Raw genomic sequence first — 12,775 nt, 5'->3', positions numbered from 1 at the left:
GTAGACCAAATCTAATGCCTAATCCTTTCCGAGAAGTTGAAATTCTTATTGCATTCTACACATCATTAATTGATAAGGAATACTGGTCCATATGCATAGCTTATGGTACAACGAGTCAACGTTTGGCATATAATATCATGGGAATATCGACCACTCAACTGCGAATCTTCTAATTTTATTGACACGGTGCTTAAACTATCAGTAAAGCAAGTGAGCAAACTATAGTTCTTTTCGTCAAAATAAAAAGCAAACTATAGTCCTCCCAAAAGTATACCAACGATCAGCCAGTGACATTTAGATAAAGTACATATTCAGGGACCCATTTGCCATAACCAGGAAAATTGGGGGCAAACCGTAAAAACCGTAAAAGCAACCACATGATAGGACCTCACGTATTATTCAAAAAGATGCAGAATAAATTGGTATCCACAAAGATTCACGGATGTCTCGCAATAGAAAATGTCAAAAATGAAATATCACATGCAATTCGACGCCATCCACCCATTTACTCGTCCCTGTGGCAAACTTCAATCTTACACTCACTTCCACCTTTTGCAAATTGATGGAACAGAGAAAGGGAATGCGGCGTGGAGGGGCAAAAGTAAAGATCTTGCGTACCTCGAATTCTCCAAACGCGCGGAGCCTCTCGAGAATCTGCTCCATGGGAGAAGAGAACACCTGAAGAAAAGAGAAACCATAAATTCGATCAGAAGAGAGCATATTCCGGAGCAAACAAAGCAACTCCCGCATTCTCTGAGAAAACCAGGAGCAAGAACTGGCCAATCGAGACATACGCGCTGGAACAGCAAGAACACGAATAGATCAATAACCAAACAAAGATCGGGAGAACAGAGAGAGGCGATTCGAGAGAGAAATCAAGAACGATCCATGCGTTCGCGAATTCCGCGAACCACCCAAAAAAACAAGAAAACAACGCGGCAAGATCCAGACCTTCTTCTCCATGACGCAGACGCCAATGGTGACCCTGTCGGCGAGGCCATTCCCCTCCATCACCACCATTGCCCCTTGCCCCCTCCTCCTCCTTCCGCGATCCGTCCACGGCGCGTGCACGCGAATCCGGGGAGACTCGGCGCGATTTGATGCCGGGAGGAAAAGAGAAGACGCGTCTCCGCGAGATTTGAAGCCTGTTCCTCGCGTCGTCCGGGGCGTTCAGGTAGGAGCCAGAGGTGCGCGTATCTCACACAACTTTCGCTTCTCCGCAGACCGCAGCGGCTGCGTTCGGGCCACGGGTCCCACAGGCCTGGGGTTGAGGGGACGCGCGGCTTCGAGCGGCAGGGGCAAGGAAGGGGGGAGCGGCTCTTATCGGTTGCACAGTGGGGTGGCCTAGTTGCGATGCTGTGGTCACGCCGCCATGCCACACAAGTACAGGAGCAAGCCAAGGGCTGTTTGGTTCTTGTCTCAGCGACGCTTAGAAAATTTGGATTCTATTTGCATAAAAGCTAAAATTTGATTGTACCCTAAAATTTGGTTGTACCCTAAGATTTTGGTATTCACTCAAACCAAATATTACTCTAGTTATCCCGACTTTAGCATGACCCTATTTTGACATAACCAAATTTTAGTTTGGCTTTTTGGTGAGAAATAAACAATCCCTAAAAACCCTAGTATTGGCAAAGAGAAGAGTATGCCTTGTGAAATTTTGTGGAAAGAGTCCAATGCATTGTTGGTTCTAAAAAAAACCTTAAATTAGATTCATACCATTCTAAATATCACAGTTTTAAAATATACCATTATAAATCCGGTCTGTGGAAACATGTCATTATGAATATCTTGAAATTGGGTTCATGCCATTTTAAATATTCTAAAAATTGGATACATACCATTAAAAATCGTCTAAAATGTGAATTTGTGTCATTACAAATCTCCTGACATTAAATACATGCCATTACAAGATGTGCCTGATTTATAACGGTAATGATATAAATATAATTTCAAAATATTCATAATGGTATGTTTCTGAGTACCAAATTTATAATGACATATTTTAAAATCGTGGCATTTATAATGGCATGAATCTAATTAACTCTAAAAACCTTATAGTGTTGGCTCAAATTGGTTCTCCAACTTAGCAAACTGTACACTACGAATCTGTTGAATATATTTGGCAAAAATGCAAAAATATACAACATATACCCACATATTTACCAAAATAGACCACAGATTGGTGTATCTACAAATCTAGCACCTGTATTCGGCAGCTCAAATACTGAAAATCGATTTTGAAATCTCAAAAACCGAAAAAAGACAGATCCAACCGTATTTGGCACCTGAGATGCTGAATACAGCATTGCTCACCCGTATTCTGCACCTCCAAATACGGCCGGTTGCTTTCGGTGCCATGCCCATTATCTTGTTTATGCTTTCGGTGCCCCATCAAATCAGTATGCTCAATCATGTTGTCTCTGCCTTTGTCTCTCCACTCTGCGCTATAAAATGAGGCCAGCTGCAGCGTGAGAGAAGAGCAGAAGCGCAAAAGAGGAGAGGAGAGGAGAAGTAGCAGCGCGGCGCATGGAGAGGAGATGAGAAGCAGTGTGAGGAGAGGAGAATCAACCCGAAGCGAGGAGGAGCAACAACGCGAGAAACAATAAGACACCTGAGATCCTCGCCTTAGGCTGATTCTCCTCTCCTAGCATTGCTTCTCCTCTCCTTTTTCCACGCGATACGCTGCTGCTTCTCCTCTTCTCTCCTCCTTTGTGCTTCTGCTCTTATCTCGCGCTGCAGCTACCCTCATTTTATAGCGCAGGAGTGGAAAGACAAAGGTAAAGACAACATGATTGGGCATGCCAATTTGATGGGGCACCGAAAGCACAAACAAAATGATGGGCACGGCACCAAAAGCAACCAGAGCAGTGCCGTATTTGGCATCTCATGTGCCGAATACAGTCAGATCCGTCTTTTTTTGGTTTTTGAGATTCCAAAATCGAATTTTCAGTATTTGAGCTACCAAATACAGATGCAAGATTTACAAATACTTCAATCCGATATCTATTTTAGAAAATATACAGATATATATTGTCTATTTTTATATTTTTACCTTTTACCTCGGGTTCAAATATCAACTAGATATCGTGGGCACTCCATGCCACAAGCCATGCAAGTACCGCCTGATCAGTCAAAGGCCATGGTCTACGCGTGCCAACTACAGTAACTAATAACTTGCTGTTAGCTAGCCCAGCTAGTCTCACAAGGGTTTGTTTGACTGTATGTAGCTTGGTTTTGGTTAAGGAGCAAAGGACTACATAATTAACTCTAACCCTTTTTTGCCAAGAAAGATAATTAACTCTAACTAAAGTGTGGCTAGCGTTAGACTATCATAGCATACCACACACTTTTAAAGTATAAGCAAGTAGGCTTAGGACTAATATGCATAGATGATTTAATTACTTTATACGACAACAAGCATAGTAAGCTTTTGTTTTGTCTGGAACTCTGGATACCGGAGACTCGGAGAATTTCAAAAGAACGATGGAGATGGCTTGGACCAAAATTCCGGACGTACATGATCATGCTGCAAGATGCTTAGTTTGACTAGATAAATCTGAGCTATCTTAAGAAGGACTCATCCTTAGCCAACCAGCCGTAGCCTTGCAAAGGAGCAACGCATCTGAATCTTTGAAGGGGGAAAAGGAAATGAAAAGGTGAAAAAGCAAAGCTGTAATTTTAGATCCGTGTCGCAAAATAAATTGATGAGAATAATCGATTGCGAAAACAAATAATCAGTTGAACAAAATATGTGCTAGCGTTTGTTCCCCTCGTAAAGTAATTGTAAAAGTGAAGTGAACAAGTAGCACAAATCCCTCTAATGACCTGTTACTTCTAGTGGCCCTTCGATAGAAAACACTTACTATCCAAGGGGCTATATGTTACGGACTGCTAGGTAAGGAACAAGGGCAAATTAAATTTACGTAACTATATACATTGCAATATTTAATTACAACCACGAAAATTTTCAACATTATATTGCACAGTAGTAATTAAATTAAAAAATACCATAACGAAATAGTGTATCTTGAACTTAAATCAATATCGATGATACTTTTCCAACTTTTTTGTCTATCAGAACTTTATTTCTCCCATGTAATTTGCATATTATAGTGTTTTTTCTTATGCTAATATTTGAGGGGGGAGACAAACAAATTGTCCCCTTTGCAGACAACGTTAGAAATTTAAGCAAGTTATAAAAAGAGTTGCCTAGTAATTTTTTAACAGTAACATGCAAAAGTGTTGAACTGATTCTCTGATAAAAACAGTTCACATCAAATGTACCGCAGTGACTGCGATGGTACGGGATAACTGGTTGTTAGAAAACGGACTTGTGGAGCCGGTAATCCTTGGGGGCTCCTAGCAGGTATAGTTGGATGAGAACTGGGTGGTCCATGTGAGATACGAGAATCTGACCGTAGCTTATTTCTAAGCGGTCTCAGTCCTATTTATTTTAGCTGTAAATTTTGAAAAAATAATTTATAGATTTTAGATTTTAAAAATTAAATTGTAAAAAATGAATGTTGTTTGTTTATCTAAGATTCTGGATGAGTTAGATTGTTGTTTATGCATTTAAAAAACTATAATAGTCTCAACTGTTTTGAGTGCATGTCAAAAGTCTTTTTCTCTAATCTTATTACTAATGCACTCTTTACATGATTAAAAAGACATATTAAATAACTCAAAAAGGGAACACCAAGACTTGAAAACAACATCTATACCCTTAATTATCAGAACCATGCAGCCACACTGGGAAAGTAGAACGTCACCACACCGTCGCCATCAAGGAGCCCGCTATGCTTCCGAGCAAGCCCGTCGTCACGGTGAGGAACAAGCAAACATGGCGAGGTTCTCTAGGTGACGAAGACACATCGAGCGAGGAAGAGGCACTGACCACACTGGCACGGTAGGAGAGGGTTGAGCTCGTCTCTGGCGGTCGGGAGGGGTCGGGGCATGAGGAAGGGTACTAATGGATAATTACTTCTCAATGTTGATGGGTATTATGGTCTTTTTTTCAAACCAAAAGATAAGGAAAACTGTCCAACAATGAACTGTGGGATTACTATAATCTAGACTTCGGATGGTTAAAAACTGAAGAAACAACTATCTATTTAATTCCACTTCAACTTACAAAAGTTACTTTCCACAATTAAAATGGAAACAAGCATGCCCTCGGGCATGCCGTCTCCTCTGAGCTGGAGATGTCTCAGTCACCGTGTCCGTCTCTTTCGCTCACCCGAAAACAGAATCTCTCGCATGCGGATAAAAATTGGCAATCAACTCTCTCAGGAAAAATAAATAAACTGGCGATTATTATGGTTCACTCATAATTAAATGGAATTTGCAAAAAAGAATATTATTCTTATTTCACCATCTCCAGATAAGACGTATATATCCTCCTCTGTATCCACAAAAGTTTCTGAATCACCTCATTCACATCAAAATCAATGAACCAACAGAGGAGTTGATCTATACACTCAGGTCAAGGCATGTTTTCAAGCAGTAAACAATATCAAGACTCTTCCGCAGAACCACAAACCTAACTTCCTTCGAATGGCAATGGAAAATTCAGGGTGACAAAAGCAACCAATATAGAGAGAGTATTAATACAGACATCCAAAGTGCTCGATCCATCTTTGCCTTGCTGACACGCTCATCTTTATCTGCTGACAACGAAACTCGCCGGTTGATCTACATCAGGTGACAGCGATAAGCTTGTTAACAAACTGATTTGGTACGTGCGTAGAAGACAAGCTCAAGTTGTAAGCTGCAACGCCTATAAGAACTTTCGGAAGAGAAATCAGAGTATTCATTTCATTAAGATTCGTGTTAAAAGAATAGTTAAAATAATTATAAGATAAATAATAGAATAAATAAATATCAAGTTAAAAGGATCAACAACACACACTCCGGCATGCAGCTCACACTCCGGCATTCTGCAGTCGGCGTCAGTCGGTTGAGACTGAAAGGAACAGCTCGAGCATAAAATAAACCGCGGAAAGCACCAAAGCTTTGACGACAACGCATGGTGCCCCCCTGCCAGGCAAATTATGGCACAAGGGACGACGGACGACCACATGCAAATGGCGACGTCAGGACCAGCTAATCGTGCAGGCCGCGTGTGCATCCTGACCAGTTCAGTGGGCACGACACGACGGTACCTGCCGCCGCGCCAGTTGGTCTCGTGTGTGCGCCGCCGAAGAAGAACCGCGTGGCGAGTCAGAGATAAGGCGCCTCCGAGATCGCAGATTCATCCTTAGGAATGTGACGGCGAGCACTCGCATGTTTGCAAGCCTCCATCTCTTTGCCAGTTCAGCGTTAGAAACAGTACCCGATCCAGAATCAAAATATTTAGGTGTTTTATTTATTAAGTTAAATATCTGAATATTCTAGAGAGGTATTTTATGAGTCTAATACATACGATGTATCACTAAAAATATAAAATTAGTCGGTGTTTTATGCACCTCCTACCTTCAACCTGGGTCTGCCCCTGGTTAGAAATCTGTACAGTGTTGAGACATCGTACGTTGCAAGTGGAAAATAATTCTATTATTGAAGTATAAGTAAATTATCTATATTTATTTATCAGTTTAAGTTTTGTTCTGAATTAGTTGGTACATGCAACTTAATATGGTATCAGGATTAGAGGTTTCAAATTCGAGTTCTGGCGATCACATTTAAATAAAAAATTGTATCTAACTCATATTTCTACGTCTGAGACTCGATAGAGCCTTCACGTGAGTGAAAACGTTGAAGTATAAGTAAATTATCCATTTTTTCCTATCAGCTTAGACTTTTATTAGTTGATACATGTAACTTAATATAGTATCAGGATCATAGATCTCGAGTTCAAATCTTAGTGGACGTAATTTAAAAAAATACAATCAACTCCTATTTATATGTTTGAGGCCCAAGAGATCGTCCACGTAAGAGGAGTATTAAAGTATAAATAAGTTACCCATCTTTTCCTATCAATTTAGACTTTTAGATAAATTAATTGGTACATATAGTTCAATATATATAAAATCTTGTCTAATGTATTTAAAGCATAGACCCAATTCTTATCGTGACATGTGGTAAAAATTATCATAAAACTTATAATGAAGTCAAAAGAAATTATGTATCTATAAAACCTTATCTAATGTATTTGGAGCATAGATATAACTTTTTATCGTGACATATGGTAAAAATTATTATAAAATTTATAAATAAATTAAAAATTATATACAATAAAATATATAAGAAAATAATTTGTCACATACCCTGCTATGAATTAGATTCAAACGTCAAATACATTACAACATACTCTTAGGATTATTTTCCCGTTGCAAGCACTTCTGCCGTACGTACGAACGCAAACGGAACGGCGTCCTCCAGCAGAATAGCGTGGCGTGTCAGAGATCCCACAATTCCCGTATCATTGCTGTCACCTTTCTGAGAGTACCAAATCTGTATGGCAAAATGCAGGATTCCCTGCCTGTTTTCTCGTGCATTGTCACGTTGCGTCATGAAAAGAACCACCGAACTTGTGCGGTTCTCTGTCTGCACGAAACAATGGTGGCAGCTTTGATTTCGACTCCTGTGGTGGCAGCACAGTGCACTATATATTTTTTTTTGCTTGCATTTTTTTTCACTTGTGACATGTTTGTAGATTATTTTAGGGTAACATGTTTTTTTTACATCAACGCCAGTATATAGTAGTATCTAAACTTATATCATACCACATATATATATATATATATATATATATATATATATATATATATATGTTTTCTAAACTCATATCGTACCATATATATAGACGTTTAAAATTATTTGAAAGAATTCTAATTGTAAGGTGCGAGATAGAGTCTTAATCTTGACTGGTGGTATGGACATGTTAGAGGTTTTATGAATATATTTGGTAAAGAGACGTGTGTGTATATATAGGTGTATATGTATGTTAAGTATGATATAAGATATTCTTAGTATCTAGTGGTAAGGTTAAAAAAACATTTTCTTGTAAGCGAAGGCGCGTGTAGCGGGATGGTCTGCTCACTGGCGTGCGTGCCACAAGTCAAGATTAAGACTCTCTGGTCATCACACGTCGTAGTAAAAGATTCGTGGATTAAAATCCACGAAGCCTCCAACTCCCGAAGCAACGTGTCTACACGGGATAAACACGACACGATCCCATTAAGCTCGAGGCTCTCCAAAATAAATCCATGTAGAAATAAATCTCCTCTGTACATGAGCGTGCGAGAGTCAGACGTCGAACGGCCAACCCGGCCGCTCCCAACGAGCGAGCGAACCACCTAGCAGCTCGTTCGCGCTTAGAGGTACGTGTTTGTAGAACTTAACATTTCCCGAGCCGGGGGAAGGGGCCGGTTGTGTTGGGTCCGAAAAACTCTACCCAAGGCCCAGCCTGAGAAAGACTATCCAGCCTGGTGTTATTGCGCTAAAATGGACCGTCCGTGATCAATTGTTCGCGCTTGATGAATTGCTGCCTGGACCCAAACCGAAGCATGCATCTGTCAGGCTTTGTCGAGGGATAAAGCTCGAGGTTGCGTCCCATAATGGTTTGAATTTCCTGGCTTTTGTTTGCCAAGAATCTAGACAACTTGCAGTAGCGTGAATATTTCAAGGGTTGACCAGTTTTGCTGTACAGTCGAACTGTCCTTGGGTTCTCACCTGAAGATTCCAGCGCCGGCCAGTAACGGTTTACCTGTGTCTCTTCTCGATTTTACCACTGTTTTTTTCCTTGTAAACAAAGCGAAAACGAGCGCCTCGACGATCTTGGCCTCGCGGTTCTCCCGTTTCGGAGTTCTTAACACGTGTTTTCGAACAATTTTTTTTAATCAATGAACACTAGCGCTATTAGCATCAACCTACTAGGAAACAAGGCGACGTCCGACGAGATGATTCCCTGTTGGAGCGGTCAGGTGCAACAGGCACGATGTACTCTTGCAACTAGAGGAATCTACTGATGCAAGAAACTGAGATGGTGGGCCTGGTTAATTTGTTTACGAGGCCTCGCTAGCTGATGCCGGTACGCTTGGCGCTTGGTGTGGTTTGGCTGGACCGAGCCACGGGGAGTGGTAACATCTGATGCAGCAACATGCGTGCAGGGAGCCAGGGAGTAGTTGAAAGACGTAGGCATTCGACAGCACGCTACAAATAAACCAGTCGAGGACAAGCTGGAGACCCATGCATGTATGTACAGAGAGCCATGCATCAAGCCAAATATCAGAAAAAGGACACCAAGACCATGCGCTGCACTGCGCCCGTGGCATCACCGCCATTTCTGAACAGGTGCGGTGAATCGATGGGTCGGCAGGAGCGTCGATGGTTTGGGCCAATCCACGTTAAAGATAGAGGTATATATGACACCGAGTGTTTTTGTGTTTTTCAGTGATAAATCATACATATCAGATTCATGTGATACATCTAGCTCAATAAATAGCACATCCAAATTTTTAGCCTAATCGCGGACGCCTTCAGCCACGGCCCACGGGTGCTGCTCTGTGGAGGCAAAACGGCAGGGGGTGAAGAGCTAGGCACGGGACGGCAAGGAAATTACCAGAACGCGTTTCGTATCAATTTATATGTGCGCCGGCCCGTACGTACTTACCGAGCACTTGGCACTGGAGAGTGGAGAGGCGCCGCCACAGACGCTCCTGCCCCTGCTCGCCTCGTCCACCACGCCGCTCTGGCATGGCCGTTCCTAAGATTTCCGGGGCCTAGGCGAGACCAACAGTGGGGAATATATAGATATAGATATAGATATGTGAAAATACACTTTATTTCAACAATTTTCCTACCGATCAATCCACTGCAAGTGTGCCGCCTTACACTCAACGCAGCAACAACAAAATCGCCGTAGGGACTTAAGAAAATTCTATGACATTGCAAGATATATTTTTGTCTTATGTGTCATTTAAAATTTATGTTTCTCTTCTCTGCCACTTGCCCTCCTATGCTATTTTTGCCTGATGGCCCATTACCTGAGACGCGAAAAGACTGGTATGTCCTTCCTCGCTAGTTTCTTCTCTCAGCTGACCGCACAACCTCACTAGTTTACGAGTGCACAAAAGCAGCAGCAGCTCATCCACAGCTGAGTTTTCCTCTCCGCCAAGCACAACAGCAGAGCTTCTCTTCCTCTCCAAGCAGCTCCAGCGCCGCCAGATCCGCCACGACAACTTGTGCAAGCCCAGCGGATGTGTTTCCTCCCATCCTATTTTCCGAAATTTGGTGCGTTCCATTGCTCTAAAAATTCAAAACACTATCAAATAGTTATATTTTTTTTAAAAAAATTGATGGTGTAGAGGATACTCTATCTCTTTAAAAAAAAATTAGACAAAAATATAATATTTACAATGAGAAAAATTATACACCATAATTGTTTGAGTTAATTTTTTTTGAAGAGCTAGATTATAGCATATCTTTTTCTATATCTTTTCATGACTATTTCGGTAATATTTTGAATTTTAAGAGCATTGAGATGCTGCATTTTTTTTAACATGTTGCTTGTTGGAAGGGTGATAGAGTTTATTTTTTAATCTTGAAAGACATGCACCCGTCGCTCTTCCCACGAGCGATAATAGTATACATGTGTGATTTTTAAAATGAGCATCTATTTTTACCATTTTTTTATTTAAAAAATATAAAAATAAAAAAGTTCGTTTCGATCGACTTCCAGGCCTTCGGCCCATGCACGTTATCTTTTCCTTTTATCCTTCGAAGCCTGGGCAGCAACGGGCCGTAGAATGATCTGGTCCTCTCTGGGCTAGGGGGCCCAGGTTAGTTTTCGATCAGGCCTCGCTGATGCTAGTCGGCAGAACAAGGCGCCACTTGGTGTGGTTTGGCAGGATCAAGAGCCACAGGGGAGAGCGGAAATGTTGGTGGGCAGATCTGACGGTGGTAGTCACTGGACACCCGGGGGGGGGAGACCCTCTGACGTAGCTGTTTTACGTTAGAGGAGTGCAGTAATTTATATTTGCTGCTACAGTTCTCCAACGTAGCTACAGTGACAAACAATATTTTTAGCTACTATTTGTATGGTTACTGTGCGTTTTTACTGTTTTCCAAGGTATTATAACAGATCATCTAATCCATCGATTTCAGATCGAACGTACATGATTGATTAGACTGCTCTCTGATATAACATCAGTAGATCCCACTCCCGGGGTCAAAATATCGTGCAGCAAGGAAGGGTTTAACAACCAATGAATATTTTACAGAGCTTGCTTTATTTTTATGACCCATATATGTATTTACATGATGACTGACGGACCGAATATAAAACAATATGTTGGCAACTAAAAAAATCGGGAATTCAGGATGATGTGTAATGGAATCTCCAGGTAAGCCAACCCTAAGAAGAGGTAATAATGAATTAACATGATGAAGATACGGGTATTCGACAGCATGCTACAAATGAACTATGGCTTCGGCATGTCGTCATTCCTTCTCCAGCCTTGGCATCAAGGCTCCATCGATTTAAAATTTGCGTGGTAGACCAAATTGACCAAGCAACTCCGTGACCAGCCAGGAAACAGAAATGGTCTGAAGGGTCTAGAACTCTTGCTCGCGACCATGGTCACGTGGTGGTAAGGTCAAAGCACACTAGCGTAATATTTTTTATTTTTAAACCTGCCCAGTGGAACGACAACATGAATCTAAATTTATATTTTTAAAAATAGACATATATATATTTATAATTTTTATTTTAACAATAAAAAATAAAATAGTGGATTGCACAAAATTATAAGAATTATGTCATTTGTAATATAAAACTATAAGTATTGTGTCTAATAACATAAAACTACAAGTATGGTGCATTAATTTCATACAAAATCTGATTTTAATTAGATTCACCAAAAAAAGATTTAATATTTCTCAAAAACTTTCTGTAAGTGTTCCATAATCCATATACAACCTATTTTAATTAGATTCACCTAAAAAGTCAGTGTAGGATTTAAACTAAAATTATCCAAAAATGCTACTTTATATCTCCTAACAATTGTTAGGGCCTAAAATAAAATACCAAAAAATAAAAAAATCACTAATATTCTTCTTATATGATCAACTAATTTATAAAATTATTTTTAGCCCTAAGTTATATAGTAAAAAAGTAAGTTCCTTTGTAATGATCCATTTATATGCTCTATTTATATACTTACAAAGAAACTCACTTTTTCACCATATAACATAGGTCTGAAAATAATTTTAGAAATTAGTCTATTATATAAGAAGAATATTAATGATTTTCTGTAGATTTTTGAGATTTTATTTGAGACACTAACCATTGTTAGGAGTTATAAAAGTAGTATTTTTTGGAGAATTTTAGTTTAAATTCTATACACTATTTTTTTTAAATCCAATTAAAATGTGTTGCATATGAATTATGAAACACATATAAAAAATTCTAGAGTTTTTGACAAATATAACACCACTTTTTGGATTAATTTAATTAAAATCAGTTTTTTAAATTAGCGTACAATACTTTTAATTTTGTGTTACTAACTATAACAATTAGAGTTTTATATTACAAATGATATAATACTTATAATTTTATATAATTCACTCAAAATAAAAAAGCCTAACATGTGCCGTACCGTGTTTGAGCTGTGCCAAACTGCTGGGCTTCAGGCTGACCTAAAATGGCCACGACCCATATCCCAGCTCTTGTTGTAGAGATCTCACATTGGGATTGTAACTGATTGATGCAACGTTCTGTTGCAAGATGGTACAAACCTTGCAACGTGACGCACCGAGGTTTTAATTTATTTCG

General features: G+C 40.0%; 1 protein-coding gene across 1 annotated transcript in view; it reads right to left on the bottom strand.

Moving 5' to 3' along the window:
• Positions 1 to 1,358, bottom strand: part of LOC133913058 (inositol hexakisphosphate and diphosphoinositol-pentakisphosphate kinase VIP2-like) — a 29,154-nt gene extending 27,796 nt beyond the window's left edge. Inside the window, exons 1-2 of the mRNA XM_062356100.1 lie at positions 952 to 1,358; positions 619 to 678 (exon numbers count right to left, since the gene is read on the bottom strand). Of these exons, the coding sequence (XP_062212084.1) occupies positions 619 to 678; positions 952 to 1,020 (129 nt within the window). The 5' untranslated portion in view covers positions 1,021 to 1,358. The remainder of the gene's footprint in view (positions 1 to 618; positions 679 to 951) is intronic.
• Positions 1,359 to 12,775: the final 11,417 nt, after the last annotated feature.

This window comes from Phragmites australis, chromosome 3 (genome assembly GCF_958298935.1).
Source record: "Phragmites australis chromosome 3, lpPhrAust1.1, whole genome shotgun sequence".
In the NCBI taxonomy this organism is placed as follows: domain Eukaryota; kingdom Viridiplantae; phylum Streptophyta; class Magnoliopsida; order Poales; family Poaceae; genus Phragmites; species Phragmites australis.
Note: the sequence above shows the minus strand (reverse complement) of the source record. Positions and strands in the feature narration are given on the sequence as shown.